Raw genomic sequence first — 20,772 nt, forward strand, 5'->3', positions numbered from 1 at the left:
TTGCTGCAATAACAGAACCCCCAGAATCTCAGTGGTTTAGAGCCGCTCAGTGGTTTTCTCACTCAAGTTAGATGTTGGCTGTTGCTCAGATGAATATTGTCCGCACTCCATGTGGAAAGAACAGCCCAACGTGTAATATCACTGGGCTCATGGCAGAGGAGAAAGAGAAATGGCAGAATCACATGATGGCTCTTAAAGATGTCATGTTCAGCAGGTCATTTTCACACGCATTTCACTGGCCAAAACAAAGGACATGGCCATGTCTATTGCCAACAGATCTCACAGGAAAGGATAGTGACTCCGTGGTAATGATGATGAAATCTACAGCAGCAGTTATTGCAAAGATTTTTGGGTCAGGATGATAGAGGTAGATGTGCTGAGATGTGATTATATTCTGGATAAATTTGGGACTGGATTGCTGATGAATTAGAAGATATGAGAGAAAGAGAGAAGTCAAGAATGGCTCTAATATGTTTTGCATTTAGCTGATACAATGGGGCCAAATTTATGAAATCAACAAAATCTAGCTCCTTTTTTATTCACACTCAACACCTACTTTCTCTATAATATCTATTTGCAGTTCTTTTTACAGCTTATATCTTTGGTGGTTAAGATCATTGGCTGCATGAGAGTTACTGCAATAGTAAGAGCATAAAGTCTAGAGTCAGATATATTTTCCTGGGGTTTCTTGGATTCTCCTTTTTGTGACCCTGGGCAAATTGGCTAATATCTCTGAACCTCCATTTTACAATCTGTAAAATGGTGGATAATGTTTTCCTTAGAGAATGTTTAGCATGAGTTAAAATATGTGTCTGGAACATAATAAATGCTCATTTTTTAAATGATTTTTCATTTTTAAAAGAGAGAGAGAGAGTGTGTGTGTGTGTGTGTGTGTGTATGAGCAGGGGAGGGGCAAAGAGAGAGAGAGACAGAGAATCTGAAGCAGGCTTCACCCTGTCTGCACAAAGCCTGACACAGCAGTCCAACCCATGAACTGTGAAATCATGACCCAAGCCAAAGCCGGATGCTCAACTGACTGAGCCACCTGGGCACCCTAATAAATGCTCATTTAATGGCAACTCTTATTTGTATTAATAAGAGTCTAAGAGGGAAGGTTTAAGGTAAGGAGGGAGGCACCAGCAAGGTAAGTAACCTGAGTTGATCTGAGAATAGATGCTCACCATGAGATGGGTCCTTTCCTTTTTCTCCCTGCATCCTCACAACAAGCTTGTGGACTGAGGCTTATCACCTTCACTCTACATATCAGCAAGCCAATGCACAGAGGCATTAAGTCATTTTTCCCAAGGTCACACAGTTTGTAAAGCCAAGAAGTAGGATTCAAATGCAAGCTGTTTGAATCTGAAGCTTCTGCTCAAATAAATCAAGAATTTCAAGTCTTGGTGTTGCTTGCTATTTATAGTGCACTTATTTTTGATGGCATCAACTATCATAAAAGTTAAACTGATAATGTATGAAAGGCAATCTGTGAATTCACTTCTAAGAAACAGTGAGAGTGATTCTTTTGCTCCATACAGGGAAATTCGTCTCAGAAGATACATGCAAATGTAGTACAGAATTAGAAAGTCTTATTTATACTCTGCGGCCAGGGAAATGGCTCTCTCACATGGATATCAAGAAAGCTATGCATTGTTTAAGGGAGGTAGAGAAGATAGTGGAGAAGTCTTGGGCATATGGAATGAGAGTGGAAATTCTTACTTGAAAAGAGACTATGAAAAGATTAAATGCAACTAAAAGACAAAGGTATGAGTATACGAGTTCAATAAGGAAAACATACTGAAAAACTGATGCCCAAAGCTGCTGGATATGCATCGATATCTGGTCCTTCATACATTACTCTATGCAACCAAAGATTAAAAACAATTTGGACAAATGTAGGAGACTATAAAAATATGCATATCCTTTAATTCAATAATTTCCCTTCTGAGAATCCATTCCCAGAAAATAATTGAAAATACTAGGGGAAAAAATGGAGATGTTCTTTGTAGAACTATCTGAATGATAGCTCTTTAAATATGTCTGTCCAACAGTTGGGTAATGGTTAAATCAATTAATACTACTACTCCCTAGAATTTTATACAGATTTTAAACCTTATGACATACACATTTTTTAAAATACACAGGTTGAGGAATGAAGTACTGATACATGTTACAACATGGATGAACCTTGAAAGCATGCTAAGTGAAAGACGCCAGAATGGAAAAGGCCACATACTGTATGATTCCATTTATATGAAATATTTGGGATAGGCAAATCTATGGAGACAGAAAGTATATTAGTGGCTGCCTTGGGCAGGTGCATGGGAGGGGGATGGGAAAATAGGGAGTGACTGCTAATGGGTACATGGCTTCTTTTGGGGGTGATAAAAATCTTCTAATTTAGTTGGGGATGATGGTTGCACAACTCTGTGAATATAATAAAAACCATTCAACTGTATACTTTAAATGGTTGCTTTTAAGTAAAGTGATATCTCAAAAACAATGCTTAAAAAATACAAGTAGACTATTTACTATAATGAAAACCAAGTTATACTAATAAATGAAAAACCCACTAGAAGTAAATATAACCAAATGCCAACAGTCGTTTGGTTCCCAGGGTGAATTTATGGGTGAAAACTGTTGCCTTCTCTAGTCCAAATTTTTTATAATGTGATTAGATTTCTTTCATAAGAAAAATACCCAAATATAGGGCGCCTGGGTGGCTCAGTTTGTTGACCGACCGACTTCAGCTCGCTCATGATCTCACGGTTTGTGAGTTCGAGCCCCGCATCGGGCTCTGTGCTGACAACTCTGAGCCTGGTGCCTGCTTCTGATTCTGTGTCTCCCTCTCTCTCTCCCCCTCCCCCACTCATGCTCTGTCTCTCTCTGTCTCAGAAATAAACATAAAAAAAAAATGTTTTTAAAAAAGAAAAATACCTGAATATAACTAGCAAAAAGAATTGTTCTCTTTTACAATTGTGTCTCCCCCTCCACCAAATCAGTCTTCTTTCTTTCCACTTTTTTAAGTCCAGAGTCAGAAAATGTATAGTTTGGCAGCTCCTGCAATGCCTCCTGGTGATTTCAGGCCATTCCATACAATTCTATGAATGAAAAAGGCAGCCACATTAAGGGAAAATGTATATACACAGTAGCATTCTGGCATATTGAATATACATGTGTTCTCATTTTTAGGAAGTGATAGAAGCAATTGCTGAGTGTGCATTTAAGACGTCACCTTTTCCAATTCTGCTTTCATTTGAGAACCACGTAGATTCGTAAGTATTCCACACATTCAATGGGGAGTCTTTTTCCCAAATAGGGCATGTTTAATAATTGTTCATCAGATTTAAGACCATTTGATATTATTAATGGTGTTCCTCAATTATGTTGTATCTGAAGTGTCATGTTTTCATCTGCATATGATGGGATTCATTCATTCAAATCTCATTAACATAATAATCCACTGGACTTGTGGAATCTTTTTTCAGGCCACAATAGGATTTTAAATTAAGGACTCCTCTTTTTGCAATGCAGGGGAATAATACATGTCTCTATTTCAATGGGCCACTTTTATAATCCTCCTTCATTAGCTCCTTCTATTGCGTGCAAATTTATAGTCCATTTTGCCACATGAAAATGACCAGTTCCATACAAGCTGAAGCTGGTGGAGGGAAAGCTATAAATTCTATTTTGTCACCTGCACTTATGCAGAACTCAGACCACCAAATGCTCCCTCTTTCGTCTTCCCATTGGTTGCCCTTGTTTGCTAATATTTGTGAGTTGTTCCTATTTCAAAATAGCTTGCGTTTATCGCTAAGCCACACAAAGAAAAGATAGTTTGCCTAAAGTCTTTTATATTCATTTTATCACAAAATACCAGAGTAAGACACATTTATATCTAAAATATGGGTATGAGTTTACTCTATAGTTGCCCAATTTAAAGTGCTCCAAAATGAAAGAGTCTTCTTTGTATTGAATCAAAATTCAAGAAACTAAAATTCTAGTCCATAGAATTAATGTCTGAAGACTGGTATAGTGTATACCATTGCTCAAAAGAATATTTGTGAAGCCCTCTTTTTCATTTCAATGACCTAAGCTAGATTTCTCAACTAAAAGCCAACAGCACCTGTCCTAATTTGGCTCACAGGTTCCTTCCCCCCCCCCCCTTCTCATTGAAAGTCTTTCCCAGATCACTTATTGATTCCCTTTTTCCAACTAGTTTGTGACACATGCAATAACTCACCAGTTATTTAAGAATTCACTAAAATCTTAAAAGAAACAGTTTGGTCATGCACAAATTTCAGCTTGAGGAATTTCCAAGTACTTAAATGTGATTATTTGTTAATGTATACATGGAAAGAGACCTTACTTTGAAGTAACCAATTTTATAATTATCTGTATTTCTAGTCTGCCCTCAGGAAATCCATATTACATTTACCAGCTCTTGGTTCTGTTTCACTGGGAAACAGTCATCCAATGAATGATTTAATCATTTGGCAGATAGTTTTTCTAACACTTCTGAGGGTCAATTGAAGAGAAAATAATTGATTGTTTCACTGCTATTTCTCTTGGAACTAAAGGGAGCGCCTCCCTTTCGTTGCTGTATTTAATACCTCATTTGCTGTGACAGCTCTGACTTGCGCATGAGCATTTTCTCATCTCAGCCAGTCCGTTTGTAATTGAGCTCTAACAGTGCTTCAGCGCCTTCTTTCAGGCACTGTCGTTCCCAGACCTGTTGATGTATTGCGTCCTTTTTAGAGAAATATCTCTAAATCTAGCACATTTATTTTCTGCGAGAAATGTTTTTGTATAAACTAGACAAGATGAAAAGCTATAGTTCCATTCTTGATTCTCACATCTGCTTCATTGAACTTTGCTATAAGATAACCAGAGAGGTATCAACAACCATTACCACCAGAAACATAACAGCTAATATTTATTGAATTTATATTCTGTGCCCAGCCGCCTTCCACATATAAGTTCATGTGACCCTCACCACAAACCCAGGTGCTCCTAAGAATAAATATTACTATGATAATCCCTATTTCACAGATGTTGGAACTCATCCCCGAAGAGAATGAGTAACTTACCCAAGGCCATGCAGCTAAGAGGTGACAGAGCTAGGATTCACACCTGGTTGGTCTGGCTTCAAAACTCACACATTTAACCAACGCTATCCCTGTGCCTAAGCAGATACATCAGGAGCCTTCAAAACATCGAATTAAGGCAACCAGAGCATCCACAAGGCAACTGCCTGTAACTGTTCACTTTTATGTGGTTTGTGACCCTTAACCACAGGATATTTTTTGTGGTTTTCAACATCAAACATACAGAGAACCAAAACAGGGCTTGAAAACTAATCCCTGCATTGTACACAAAAGCCAAAAGATAGTACCACAATACTGCCCTTTCTGGTTTAAAAAATGAGAAATTTAGCTATTAAAAGTTTATTAATAATTCATATGTAACAAAAGAAAACCAAGGACACCATGATATTTACCCCAAACCATCGAGATAATCTGATGGCAGTGAAATACTAAGATCCTGGAGTCTCTCGTGAGAGACAGTTATTTGCTTCACATTTCCATTGCCTTGAGCTTCACATATCAAAATTACTCTGCTTCAGTCCTCTCCTGGGAGGACTCACACACCCAAAGAAAATTTATAAGCTTTCCCTTTGCTGGTACAACCCTGTGCTTGACATGTGGGCCACTCACCTCATTGCTGAACCCAGCGGCAGACATAGTTCTTCACTTGCAGCCCTATTTCCTACTAACCCTAGAAATTAACCTCCGAATCCTGCTCAACCCAGTGACCCTGGGACACACTTCCCAAAAACATCTGCAACCTGCTTGCCATTTCTAGTGGACCATTTTATTTTCCTGTGTGCTGCGTATACAAAATGCCAGATTCAGAACTCTGGTTCAGGTTACAAAAGAAACTCACACTGGAAGAAAGGAAGTAATCCACGAGATCTTCTGGTTTTCTCTCCAAATACTTGAAATTACCTATCTGTGGACAACAAAGGGAAGTCTGCCATGAGCTGCTGGCAACTTCTCCTTCTCCACCTGCTATATCAGAATCCCATAAAATGCAGATTCCTGAGCTGCACTCCCACACCTGATTTTGAATTTGTAGAAATGAGACTTCAAAATCTTAAAAAAAAAAAAAAAAAAAAAAGGCCCTAGCCAGCTCCGATGCTCCACCTAATTTGTAAGCTAGCATTTGCATTAAAAGAATTCTATACTGAATTCAAGTGAAGTAACCCCTAGTTCTGGGTCAGCCACAGATAATGTGAGATTTTGGACAAGGTCCTTAATCTCCGTGGGTAAGAGTTTCCTCATCTATAGAGAAGGAGGTTGGTTTAGTTCAACGTGGGGGGTTTACACCATGACATTTCATGGGGTGCATTCCTTTGTCAGAAAACTGACCACCTGGCCAGGTTCCTACATTTTAGGGGTATTTCATATATCCAGATGTGCCTGCTACGGCCCAAACTCCAAATGTATTTGTGAGTATTTCCTGTCACTTCATCTCCTTGGTAGCTGATGTGGATGCTCTGCGTGCTTCAGGAATTTTTTATTCTTGCTCTGTAACTGCAGTGTGAATGTCTTTTACTTCCACAGCTCTGACCCACAAAGTTGCTTTGTTTTCCTCTGACTTTTTCTATTCAGTTTGCTCTCTGCTCTGAGTCCGTTCCCTGTCAGGTGGGTGTGTGAGTTTGGGGAGAACGTGAATAGCCTGATTACCAAGTAGCACATATTACTTCTTCTTGGAAAACTGCCTCTTGTTCTCTTCATTTCAGTTGATCTTGAGGTAGATTTTAAAATGTCTGGGTCAGACTTAGATCCTTGCTTCCCGGAGTGTGGTTGATCTGTGGGCCAGCAGCAGCCTCATCATTGAGGAGCTTGTCAGAAATGCAGAGTTGGGGCGGCTGGCTGGCTCAGTTGATAGAGCATGCAAATCCTGATCTCAGGGCATGAGTTTGAGCCCCACGGTGGGGGTAGAGTTCACTTAAAAGGAAAAAAAAGAAATCCATAATCTCAGGCCCCATACCAATGCTGCCGAGGAAGCAACATTTTCTTAAGACCTCGGGTTATTTGGGTGAAGTGTCAGAGTGTTACCTTAAACACTGTGGAACTATCCATGTCAGAACTACCCACAGGCTTGTTACCAATGCAGGTTCCAGGACTCCTCTCCCAATTCAGTGAATCAGGACCTGGCCCTAGGCCCCAACACCTGCAGCACTAACAGCTCAGTGATTTTTTACTGGAATAAAGTCAGATTTTGCTCCAGCAAAATCCTTCCTAAAGCCTGGTTTGGGGACGGCCTGACAAAGGACAGAGGACTCTGCCTGCTACCTGGTTAGCAACACCTGGAACATCACCTCAAAATCCCTCCACTGATGAAAATGTGGCTCCCCTCAAAATCCTAAAACAGGGCATTGAGGTGAAAGTCTCCCTCTTTACTGTAAGTCTCTGATCAAAGGAACCCCAAGTTCCAATACTCTAGAAAAACAGCAGCTACATCAGCACCTGTTGACTCTTTTTACTCTATCAGAACAGTTCTCAAACTTGAGGGTGCATCAGAATCGCCTAGAGGGTTTGTGAAGACCCCCAAGTCCTGTTTCCCCAGAGATTCTGACTTAGATTCTGCATTGGAGGCCTTGAATCTGCATTTCTGACCAGCTTCAGGGGCTGTGGATGCTACCGGTCCATGGGCCACACTTGGAATAGCAAAGCTCTGTGACACATGGTAGTGCCATCCGTGAAAGTCAGAGGGTTTGGACAGTTTCTTCTGTGTAGCCTGGAGCATGTGGGCCCGGCATAGATGGACTTGTCTCCGCTTCAGCTGAGGAACCTGTAGGCTTGGTTGAGCCCCTGGGCTGGTTATCCTTTGAGCAACAGCATCTGAACAGATGCCCGGGGCTGCTCTGCCAAATCAGCTACTTCTCTGCTTGCTCCCCAGCCTCTAATGAGTTGTTCTGAAACAACTACCCCTACGCTTTTCACGATCCGTTCTCTGACTGACAGGTTTCCCTCTCGCCTTGACACTGGTGAGGAATATTCTGAGGACCACACAGGCCACACAATAAAGCCTCCTCCAGGTCAAGAAAGGACAATGAGCAAGTGTGTGTGTGTGTTGGGGGGGGGGTGTTGTACAGGGTTTGGCAAGTTCTGTGAACCTCTTCTTTGCCTCTCCCTGCAGTTTCAATGAAGCAGTGACCTCGGGCTTCTAGTTGAAACCCGGAGAACTCATTTGACCCCCAAAATATACGCCTTTTAAAAAGGATATAGTGGTTTTCCCTAGGGACCATTGCAATACAATTTGAATCCCTAGAACATCCCCCATCTAGGGCGGGGTGGGGTGGGGAGTCCATGATCCAGGCTTAACAGTTATGGAAGAGAGAAAGAAAATTAAGAATCACACTTTAGAATTGTTTTGAATTGTGGTAAATAAGGCTTTTTATCACTTACTTATTCTTACTGCAATCCCAGTTTTGTGAAAATGTATTAACATTGCAGCATGTAGAGGCAACTATTGGAAATCAAGTTTGACAGCCTGTAGATCAAACTCACAGTCCATAAAACCCAATGGAATTGGATACCTTTATAATGATACTTAACATTCTGAAGAACGAGAAAAAAAATATTATTGCTTTTTAAAAGGTCAAAGGAATCAGGAGTATTGAAAGATGGCAGATATTCCCTCGTACCGACTGTGTTTATGTGGTAGCCAGACCGCAAGTTGCCCAGTCTAGCTGGTGGGTGCTGCCTGGTAACTCTGGATCCTCTTACATTCGCCCCACTCTCCTAATGCCTCAAAGGCATCTGCATCCATTACTCTGCTTCATCTTCTTGGCATCCTCTGTCCTTTTCCAAGAACTGTGATTATCCTCATTTTATAGATCCAGAGTGGTTGAGAGCCTGGAGCTCAATTCAGCAAGCCCTACAGCTCCAGCCTTTCCCTTTCAGATCAGATTCTTACCAGCACTTAGTCAGGCTCACACCACCTCTGCTGCCCTATTATGCACATAAGAGTTGCAGACACCTTTCCTCATGGTGCCTGCTTCTTATCTTCCCTCCAGAATCCCCTCCCAAGTGAACACACTTCGGCCTGACTGCCCTTCTATGTTTTAAGATTCTCTCTCTCTCTCTCTCTCTCTCTCTCTCTCTCTCTTCCTCTCTCTTTCTTCCTCCCTCCCTCCTTGTCTGCCTCTCTCCTTTCCTTTCCTCTCCTCCCTCACCTCCTTAAAAACATTCCTTTACAGCTAGCTCTTTGTGGGTTAGACAAATCTCAACCAAGAATTCACATGGAGTCATGGCTGAGGTCTGCCCCCAAGCATCTTGCATTTGACTTAGAATCAGGAAATTGAACAAAAGGGACTGAGCCCATAATCTGGGGCATTCAAGAATCCAGTGACTGGCAAATGACCTGCTGTCCTCTCCATCTGTGTCTATGGAGGCTAGCCATAGGAATAGCCTTCACTGTCTCTCTGCATGTGGTATTCAAATTCACAGAAGTCAGGATAGTAAACAAGGGGTGTAGAGTGATACATATTGGTCTTGAAGGGTAAGTTGAAGAAATCACTTCTTTTTGTAATTAATAACACAAAGTAATCATGTCCAACCCCTTTAAATAAGCCCCCTTGCTTGCTTTTTTTCTCATTTCCCTTAGCCCAAAGCAGCAAGCCAAGATGGCAGAGTATTGCCGACTGATCTTTGGAGATGCTCTTCTCATGGAACCACTGGAAAAATACCCAGTAAGCAGTTTCAAGGTTTATCGCTGAAGGAATGTACATACTAATGACTGGAGTTAGGGGGAGACTTCCTTACATCCTTTCCAAGTTTGTGTTTCTCGGGAAGATTAATTGAGTTGATAATGAAGCCTGACCAGGAGGAAACCGGCAGTGTGCCCCACTGAGGGTGGAAGACATGCATCTGTCCTCTTCCTCTGCTCACTGTCTTGTCCCTCCCCCACTGCCTGACGTGACCGGCAGGACTACAGAATTCCCAGAATACAAATATCTTCCATGGAGACATTCCGGGCCAGACAGGGTTCTGATCATCTCCCATGGAACCTCGTTACACCCTTTGAGAGACATGGTTCAGCAAAATGGGACATTGCAGGTGGTACAATGAGATCCCCACCTGGCCCTGCATCCACTCTTCACTCCCTTGCATGTGCCTTTTGGTGGAACAGAACTCAGGCCTCCTATTGCCAAACATCCCTGCTTTGGGAAGGAAAAGCAGTAGGAACATCTTAAAGTAGCCTTTCCCCTCTTCAACCCTTTTTCCTCATCTCCACACATTCTTACACAATTTCATACCAATCCCCAGACTTGTTGTAAGCAAAGAATAAAGGACCAGTTTAGGGGAGTTCACTAGACTTGCTAAAAATAACTCACCTTGGGACTTGCACACAGAATCTCTGATATAATATCTAACAACCCTCTCATGGGAAATTGATTTTCCCATTAGATGTGCAAGCTTGAAAACACTGGCAATAATGCTTGCAAATAAGGGTAGCTCGAATCTCAGGGCTACAGGGAAATGTGAAACCACCAGCCCACTTGGGCTGATGCCAAGGACATGTGCAGCTTACTACCTAGTTCCAGATGGGGGGTTTGCTCTTTTTAAAATGCCTCTGAAAGGTTGGTTCTGTAGGCTCAACTGGAAGCTCATGCCCTTCTTTACCAACCCTTCCTGACAGACACCACACTAATTGGCTTCCCTTCTTCGAAAATCCAGGACAGAGCCTTCCTATCTGCCTCAAACCAAAACGGTTGGACTTATGGTCCATCAGAAAACTCATAAAACTTTGGGTTAGCAAATCTCCCAGTACATCTCTGTGGGTCTGATTCATGGGGATTCGTTGTGGAAAAATAAGAGTTCTGTAATTAAAATATTCCTTTCATGAAAAAATAAAGAACCATGAAGCAGCCCCCATGCAGGACACACGCTTAGAACAGTCTAATGAGCTGTAATGAACGTAGTAACTAATAATCTAGAAGCTCTTGGTGTCCAACACTGTGCTGGGGGTTTGGGGAGGGGGTCTGAAAGAAAGGGGCAGTATTGTTAAGGAAGGTGCTTTTCTTTTCCATTAGCTGGAATCTGGAGTTCCTCTTCCAAGCCCTATGGATTTAATGTACAAAATTTTGGTGAAAAATAAGAAGAAATCGCATAAGTCATCAGAAGGAAGTGGCAAAAAGAAGCTCTCAGAACAAGCCTCCAACACGTACAGTGACTCGTCCAGCGTGTTTGAGCCCTCATCTCCAGGAGCCGGTGAGGGGTTGGCAGGCTCTTGTTCCCTATTACGTGTGGTTTTAAGAATTGCTGCTCTAATTTAACTTAGAAGGACTTTTACATTCCTATTTGGACACACTTTTAAATGGTATGGGTTTTCTGTTTCTGCTGCAAATTTGGTGGCTTCATTAAGACTACACAAATGGCGGGGGGGGCCTGGGTGGCTCAGTTAGTTGAACGTCTGACCTAGACTGAGTTCATGATCTCGCAGCTTGTGGGTTCGAGCCCCACTCCGGGTTCTGCACTGACAGTGTGGAGCCTGGTTGGGATTCTCTCTCTCTCTCCTCTCTCTGACGCTCCCCCACTCATTCTCTCTCTCTTTCTCTCAAAATAAATAAATGAACCAAAAAAAAAGCTACACAAATGTATGATCTCCAGTTCTGTAAGTACGAAGGCCCACATGGGTCTCACTGGGCCAACCTCCAGTTGTCAGCAGGGCTGCTGTCCTTTCTGGAGGCTCTGGAGAATCCTATTCTTTGCTTGTTCCATCTTCCAGAAGCCACCCACATTTGTTGGCTTATGGTCTCTTCCTCCAGTTTCAAGCCAGGAATGTCCCATCTCACTTCTGTCATCATACCTGCCTCTGACCAGAGGCAAGAAAGTTCTTTTGCTTTTAGGAACTCACACCATTACATTGGACCCATTTGGATAAACCAGGATAATCTTCCCCAGCTCAATCTTAATCTATCTGCAAAGCCCCTCTTGCTGTACATTCACAGGGCACAGAACATATCCCCAGGACATGGTCATTTGGGGGAGCCGTATGGTTTTGTGGTCTGTCTACTACATCGGCCAAATAATGTTTGGAGTAACCACATGAGTTTAAGCTTCTCAAGGGCAATGATACCTTAACATTAACTTGGGTCTGGGCACAAGATGTTCACTGAATGTGTTCTCATTGATGATATGCTGAAGAGTTCTGGGCAATTCAACTCATCCATATTTTACAGATCTCTTTTAAAATGTAAAAAGGTAAAGGCAATTGAATTATCTATCAAAGCTTCTAGGTGATGCTTAGTATCATTAATTTTCCTTTTAGATTTAAGTTGAAATAGATTTTTACGGATGATGAGAAAAGAATTCAAGTGGTCACCCCATTTCCTTTGAATTATTTGTCATTTAGTCTGATTTCTTTTTTAGCTTTAATCAGAATCTTGGCAATCTGAAAAGGGCTCTCCTGATTGGAGGGTGAGTAAGTGGAGGAAACTTGAAGCTTGAATCTAGGAAGTTCTTGAATGGAAAGTTTAACTCACATTGGAACAATCACTTTGGAAAACTGGCAGTATTTGCAAAACTGAACATATGCACACCCTCGGTCCCAGGGATTCCATTCCTAGGTATATACCCAACAGAAACGTGTATAGATATTCACCAAGAGAGATGCACAAGAATTGCTCAGAGCAACACTACACAGAATGGCCAAAAATTGGAAACTGGATGACGAGTGCCATCATTAGTTGTGGTATATTCACACCATGGATTAATATGCAGCAATAACAGTCTAAAACCACACACACCAATATGGATACAGCTCAGAAACATACTGTTGAGTAAAAGAACTCAAATACAAAAACAGAATCCACTGTATGACTCCATTTATATAAAGTACAAAAACAGACAGAATTATCCTATGAAATTAGAGGTCAGGAAATGGTTACCTTTGAAGAAATGACTGGAAGGGCATCCAACGGGGCCTCTGGACACTGGTTTTATTTTGTTTCTTGATCTGGATACTGGTTACTAAGGTCTGTTTAGTCAGTGAAAATTCATCACTCTGTATATATATGGTATGTGTACTTCTCTGCATATCTATTGTGTATCAATTAAAAGATTTCAGAATAGGGGCGCCTGGGTGGCTCAGCCAGTTAAGCATATGACTTCGGCTCAGGTCATGATCTCATGGTTTATGAGTTCGAGCCTTGCGTCAGTTGGGCTCTATGCTGATAGCTCAGAGCCTGGAGCCTGCTTCAGATTCTGTGTCTCCCTCTTTCTCTGCCCCTCCCCTACTTGCACTCTGTCTCTCTCTCAAAAATAAATAAACATTAAAAAACATTTTTAAAAAGATTTCAAAATAATTTTAAGTTAAAATGTAAATTCTAGAGCAATCTGGTGGGGAAAAAAAGGTTAACCAAATCAGTGATTTATCTTTTCTTGTATGTTTCCATCTCAATGGCCAATTTCTTTTATGGTTTAGAGCAAAATTCTTACCAACAAATATATAATTATTTGAAAGGTTTTTTGGGGGCGGTAGTTTTTGAGTGTGTATTTCAAGCATTAATACATTATTCTGATTCTTTTTTCAAAACTAACTCTTGTTCTCAGTAAGAATGTTGTTTCTGAAGGTTTACAGTTCTTGAAACCCTTGAATCTAGGGAAGAAACCAAGTCTTCCTTTGCATACAGGAACTTGTTTCCCCATCTCCCTTTCCCACTACCAGTTCTCTCCCTTTTAATTAACTGGATGCATAACACAAATAACAATTTTTACAGGCATTGAACATTATTGCTTAATACAGAGAAGAACAGCAATCTGTTAGTAATTCGGTAGATTTCCTAAGCTAGCCCCATGGTCTGTTGTGCAATCTTTATTTATTTCAATGGAAAATTTTGGACATTTTAATATGTAGGTAGTCTTTTGAATAATGTGCCCTACTAATTTGCCATTTGGTTTGTAGATGTTCTCTGGTAATGGGAACTCAAGTAACTTGAAAAACATGGAATGGTTCTTATTTCAAAACTAATTTACTTATCATGGTGCTTGTTGGCCAGGTGCCTTTTCCAAGATTCAGCCCTTTGCCAGTACACTTGTCTTAAAGAACTAGGATAAAGTCGATTTTTTTTATGGTTCAAGGTTTTATGGTCTTAAGTTTCCTCCAAGATCTCTCAGAAGACTTATGAGGGAGAAACCAGGGTCCTGCTCATAGAGTAAAGGAAGACAAATTACTTCTTTCCCACATAAAGAATTACCTGATGGAGGATTATGAAATTATTGGTGTGTTGTTATATCACATGAAGCACTGTTACTTGCTTTTGCCAAACAACCTTTGAAATTACTCAATTAAAAAAAAAAAAAAGAATCCCCTCTCTAATTAAAAAGCAAGAAAAAAAAAGTAAAAAGAACTTGGGGCAACACATTTGATTATAAAAAACAATTAAGTGCCAACCTCCAAAAGAATGTGTTGGTATATAATGAGATATGTTTTCTTTCCAAATTATAATGGATTCCCTGTATTAACTAACACAATGTAAGTATCATAAAGTGGTTGCATGTGCTTTCTTTCAATAAACGAGCCATAAATAATAAGACTTACTGGTCCTGGAAATCTTTTCCCTCTAAAGATACTTCATGAATACTTTGCTCACTGCTACTATTCAGTAATTGATTGACCTTTGCTAGTCAAATGAAAACATTTATAAGCTTTTTGGAAGACATGCTGTGGACACTGTGTCATTTACATAGATTGAACAGGGTTGCTAACTTTCACAAGATTTGAGAGGGGGGAGGACCTAGCCAGTGCAAGTTACCTCATTGTAGAGCCAATATAGCCATCTACTGGGCTTGTACTGTTATGGCACTGTGTGAACGCTGAAAGATAGTAGTCAAATCATATAATGCCTTCTTTAGTATTTTACTTGAAAATCTTTTTACGAAACTGATATTATCAGGTGAGACTGAGACCCAAGGCTGTGGAAGAATTTAATACTTCATGCTGGTGTGAATTTTTAAGGAGAGGAATCATCCACCAAATCTTCAGAGAGGAAAAATAATCCATTGAAATGACTGTGTGTTGGCTAAATATGCAGCTAAATTATGTCTGACCAAAGCAGATTTCTATGCATAATTATTTTAAGGGTTCATGCATTTTATCCTGCTTTTTGAAACAGAATGTCACCGTTTTCTAAGATACATGCATTGTTTAAATGAATGACAATGCATCCATCAAATAAGCCTGCAGGCAAATCGTAAGATACAATAGTTACTTTACAATTTTTGTGTAATCAGGTGTGCTGCCACAGCCCTGCCTTTCCTGTCCCAGATCAAATACTCAGCCTTAACTGTGAGGTCCTCTATGGCCTCAGAAAAGTAGCGGTAAAGTCACTGAGTGCTGCAAGCATCACATGGAAGAATCAAGGCTCAGAAAAAGAGGGAAAAGTGGGAAAAAGAGAGTTTATCTTTCAGAGTCCTAGAGACCCCCAAAGACAACGTACACGTCCATATAGGATGTGTGTACCATAGAAAGCTAAATGTAGATGACGCCATATTTTCTTAAACATACTGATAAAAATGTTAAGAGTTTTTAATAGAATTTGGACATTTCAAATGGTATTCACAAAGTAAACTTAGAGAAAATATCCATATTCCAAATCTCAATACAATTCTATATAATTTACAAAATTTAAATATCCAAATGAATAATTTTAAAACAGTGTTATGCCAATTTCCAAGGAAATTTTTTGTAATGCACCTGTTAACATGTGCTTCAAACTTGTAAATGTTTGTTTACTTCATGATCTGTTATTAAAATTTGACAGGGGAAGCTGATACTGAGAGTGACGACGATGATGATGATGACGACTGTAAAAAATCTTCAATGGATGAGGTTGGTGTCTAGGAACTGACTTCTGGTCACAGAAGCTCATCCCCTAGTTTGTCAGTCCCTGCTGTGCCATCTGGATATATAGTTCATGGTCTCCTTCTGCCATCTAGTGGTCAAAAGCGTCACAGTTCATTTTAAACCTGCTACCCTGTTGGAAAATGAAAATGTGCACTTGAATCACTAAAAATGTGCACTTGAGTCACTAAAGGAATAAGCACAGCATTGAGCAAAAGTTCTCTGTGATGATCAATGCTGCCAAAACTTCCTTCCATCAAATGGGGTCTCTGGAAGGTGAATTCAAAATTTGTGACATCCAATGCCTGCTTCAATTTTTGAGGCAATTAAATTGTTGGTCAAAAGGCCCCAAATCCAGAGAAAACATGGGGTTTTGGAGAAATGTTCAGAAATATGACATTAATTCCATTGTTGTAATTTTGAAATCACTAGAGCTCCTTACTTATGATGTAAGCTAAAACACCCCAAATAACTTCATCAGCTCAGAAATGTTAATTGCACAAGATCTAGAAGTGAATCTGAGATAAGTCCGTTGGAATTTCAAAACTTTGTTTTAGCAAGAGTCTTAATCCAAAAGTTTACACTGAATATTCCCTCAAATATATTGGAAAGTGTCTGTCTCAGGTATAAATAACAAATAATAAGCTGTTCTTACATAATGTTCTTCCTCTTACACTTATTTCCTTTAATGTTGTCTAAAGTTTTGATTAATTATGTTCCTCCACTAAATTTCAAGTTAGTGTCCAGGAAGAAAACTATTAACAGGCCTGGTAAAGTAGTTCTTCCTGGTAATTATTTCAATTGTGCATAACTGTTATCACTGATTCTTGTCCATTCAAAACTGCCTTACTAATTGGATGGCCCATTTGCAAATGAATATTTCCCAGTTAACATTTAACCTAAATATTGCTACAGGCATTTTCAAAAGAAATCATGTCTGCATGTATTCTCTCTTCTAAAAATGGGAGAGAATATTAGATCAGTCTACAGAGGTCTGTCCATGCCAATACTGCAGTATCGGTTTTCTCCTTTATTAAAAACTTTATCAAAGTGATATGTAATAGCAAGTAATACTAAAGTAACATGAGTTTTTACTATGTGCCAGGTACTGTTCTGAGCTCTTTCACATAAATTATCTCTTTTAATGATCGCAAAAGTTCAATATGCTATTGGGACTGTTTTTATTCTAATTTAACAGGTGAGTAAACTGAGGCACAGAGCAGTTAAGTAATTTGCCCAAGATTGCACAGCTTCTAAGTGGTGGGCTTGGAATTTGAAATGAGGCAATCTGGCTTTAGAATCTTAGCTACTAACCCCTGTACTGTATTGTACTGCTTGCTTGATAGGCACACAGGAACCAAGAAGGCAGGGAGGGATGAACATTTATAAAGAAAACTAATACTTGTTCACCGACCCCAACCTATTTCCACAAGGCAACCTTTTTTTAAAAACAAATTTTTTTTTGGTTCACTGGCGGTCAGCTACATACTAATTTTCATCTTGTACAGTGAATTCTTGATTTCTTGATTTCTTAACCTTAGACATCAGCTAAGGAATTTTTGCTATGACCAGTGACATATAGCTCAGTGCTTCTCAAACTGTAATGTGCATTTGAATCTCCTTAGTAAAATGCAGATTCTGATTCAGGAGGCCAGTGGTGGAGGCTGAGATGCTACGTCTCTAATAAGCTCGCAGGCTGATACTGCTGGTCACCAAGCACACTGGGAGCTGCCCCTAAACACCCCATATGCCACCCCATATTTGCCTAACATACAAGTAAATTTTCTCCTGTGGTGAATTTTCCTATTGGCGATAATCATTTTCAGAAGAGAAGGGATGGTGTTCTCTCTCATGAGCTGCTTGATCATTGCCCTGGGAACGTAATCCTTGGTAATGTAATGCTGACTCTGGGAATGTCATTTTATTTCTGCTTCCAGGGTACTGCTGGCAGTGAGGCCATGGCCACAGAAGAGATGTCTAACCTGGTGAACTATATTCAGCCAGTCAAGTTTGAGTCCTTTGAAACTTCAAAAAGTAAGTTTTCCCTGGAGAAGAACCTCTAATGTGATATATAATGAGTGTATCTTAAATCGTTTTTTAATGTTCATTTATTTTGAGAGAGAGAGAGAGGGAGTAAGTGGAGGTGGGGCAGAGAGAGGGGGAGACTATAATGAATATATCTTAAATACAAGGTAGTTAGAACAAAGAATGTTACCCTTAACAGAACTATTCTGTGAAGTCTTGAATACGTGCCTGAGTTGACGATTAAAACCACGTAAGAAAGTATTCCACGATGTTACCCCAAAATTCGTCATGGGGTTGTAGGCCACACACAGTTATCTGAAAGGTATTAGGCCAGAGTACAGCTGATTGAGAGTTTCACAGTCGTTTTTGTTCAACAACATAATGGGCTCCTTCCGTTATATAAGAGACAGTGTTGAAATAAACTATCTACTCGCCCCCCAGAAGGGGGGGAGCAGGGAGCAGCCAGAGACGTGGTTAACCCTCATAACGAAAAATAGAACCAAATCAATCACTTCACACACATTCCATTTGTCCAGCCTGTTTTATAACATTAACTTCACATCATTTTGTGTTCTCTCTTCCTCCAACTACACATCCATACTGGATGCAAAGAAAAAAAAATAGCATCTTTCCCCCACCTGAAGAAAAGAGCTCTTTTGTGAAATTGCCCCCCCCCTTTTTTGTATGAAATGTAAGATGCTATCAGGTTAAGAGAATCCTTGAGACATTTTAGCTGCTTTTATGAGTGTGCTTTTAAAGGCAGAATTTTTGCTGAAATATAACAGCCTCTTATAAGGCATAGTTTTATAGATACATCAAAATCTAAGCTTCTACCATACACACTAATGTATAATTGTATAATTTTGCCCAAAGAGCTTCAACTTTGTAGTATATGGTACCTGTATCTCTACAATGAGGAATTTAACTTCTAATACAGTTTATATATAAATATTCCAACATTTTTTTTTGATTTCTGTAATTGCTGGTGCATCTTACCACAAGTTGTTCAATTTGAAACATCTTAAAGTAGTAATTTTTATATTTCTATAGTTTTTGTTGGCTGTAAAATGAGTTTGCCTAATTTATGAGTCAAAAGCTCCTAAACAACTAGCCAGATTGAGAAAGAACATCCTTCAAACCTGGTAACAACAGCATGGACCAAAGATTTACAAACAAGTCCGTTTCTCCTTGTGTTTGATATCATTGTATCACTTTATTTTTTTAAAAGAATACTGTACATCAAAAAAAAAAAATAATACCGCACATATGTTACAAAGCACCTACTGAATTGACTTAATTTTAATTAGCAGTAATGCTTAAAATAATTAGTCATATGAAAATAGGTTTTTGATGGGCCAAAATAAGAGAAGTAAGGTTTTCCTTTAGAGCTGATTAAAAATTGGGGAAGATAAGGAGATAGATGCATAAAAGACTCCAGGTTATATTAGAAAGAACAGTGAGGCTTTATTCATGGAAAGTGGGCATCAAAGAGGGGGAAATGCATCAAAGGGAACTCCATTTAAAAACTGAGAACTGTGCAACCACTCTGAATGACATTTGCCTCAGTACTGTGTGTAACACTTTGAATTTTAGTTGGGAAGAGGACAGAGAAGCTGTCGGACTCTTAGACTTTACAAACTAAAACAACTTTGTTTTGTTTCTTCCATTCTAATCAGAAGTTTGGATTCCGCTTTCAAAATATTGCTTTTGTATTATATTGAGATATCTAACACATTCATCTCTCCAGCCTCTCTTATCCAATTTGAAAATGAGGCCATCAGACTAGAAAAGGTCCAAGGATCCTTCTGCTTTGAAATACCCTAATCTTAATGTCACATTAGTTACTTGAACTGAGGGGGTGTGTATAAACTGAGGCAATGACAAGGTGGGGTGTAAAAGAGAGAGTCAGAAAAACCAGTCTGAATGGATTTAGAACAAAAGAGTCCCCCCAGGGTTCTTCCTCTTTTGAAATAGCTTTCATTGACCACTCTAGCCATATCTAAAATCCATTTCCCCATCCTAATGCCATTGTATCCCTAACTTGCATGACCATAAGCAAATCTGACTCAGGTAGTATTAGAAGAGACAGCTTCTTAGAAAACTCAGCTTTGACTGAAGAAATACATATATAAAGTTATACAATGAGGATTCATCGCCCTAACTTCACTGAACATATGCCTCCATCTTACACGTTATAACTTGTACCATTGAATTTTACTCCTCACCCTTTTTTGTTGTCGTTAACTCAGAAAGAAATAGAAGTTTTGAAATGTCTTCCTTCGTGGAAACCAAAGGACTTGAGCAACTGACAAAGTCTCCAGTGGAATTTGTAGAGTATCCTTGATTTGACGATTGACTGCTGAAATGACCCAGCCAAAGCCGCACGTGCCATTTGTTTGATTTCTGTTTTGAAAAGGAGAAGATGTATGAAATGGCTTATGTCTGATACCTGGGTGTGATAGACAGTTTCTGGCTTCAGATGCATGGCTGAGAGGCGGGGGCTGGCATATGGAAAAGAGAACTGGTCTTGCAGTAAAGGAAGCTCAGGTTTCAAGGGTATTTTCACACCATCTTTGTCCTTTGGCAATTGGCTTAATCCTTCTGAATATGGTGACACCAGTTTGCTCATTGGGTTAGGGACAGCATGTGTAAAGTGTGTAATATACTTTATACATACGTAAGATATATGTACAGTGTATACACATACATGTAATAGATGTCCAATCAGAAAACAGTTGGAATGATGACAAGGATATAAATATAGAGGCACCTGGCTGGCTCATTTGGAAGAGCATGTGACTCTTGAACTTGGGGTCATAACTTTGAGCCCCA

At 39.8% G+C, this 20,772-nt stretch overlaps 1 protein-coding gene and 1 long non-coding RNA gene across 4 annotated transcripts in view; one reads left to right on the forward strand and one right to left on the reverse strand.

Moving 5' to 3' along the window:
- Positions 1-20,772, forward strand: part of PLCB1 (phospholipase C beta 1) — a 696,728-nt gene that overhangs the window by 531,959 nt on the left and 143,997 nt on the right. For all 3 annotated transcript variants that reach the window (XM_019462545.2, XM_019462546.2, XM_019462547.2), the window contains exons 12-17: positions 3,190-3,272; positions 9,676-9,760; positions 11,105-11,282; positions 15,836-15,903; positions 17,853-17,949; positions 20,190-20,274. In XM_019462545.2, coding sequence (XP_019318090.1) covers positions 3,190-3,272; positions 9,676-9,760; positions 11,105-11,282; positions 15,836-15,903; positions 17,853-17,949; positions 20,190-20,274 — 596 coding nt within the window. The remainder of the gene's footprint in view (positions 1-3,189; positions 3,273-9,675; positions 9,761-11,104; positions 11,283-15,835; positions 15,904-17,852; positions 17,950-20,189; positions 20,275-20,772) is intronic.
- LOC128773492 (uncharacterized) lies at positions 15,733-20,711 on the reverse strand. Its single transcript, XR_008417778.1, has 2 exons — positions 20,166-20,711; positions 15,733-16,048 (listed from the first exon to the last, which is right to left on the reverse strand). It is a non-coding gene; the product is annotated as an uncharacterized LOC128773492 (long non-coding RNA).

The sequence above is a fragment of the Panthera pardus genome, unplaced genomic scaffold, assembly GCF_024362965.1.
Source record: "Panthera pardus isolate Hobbes unplaced genomic scaffold, ASM2436296v1 HiC_scaffold_25, whole genome shotgun sequence".
Taxonomy (NCBI): domain Eukaryota; kingdom Metazoa; phylum Chordata; class Mammalia; order Carnivora; family Felidae; genus Panthera; species Panthera pardus.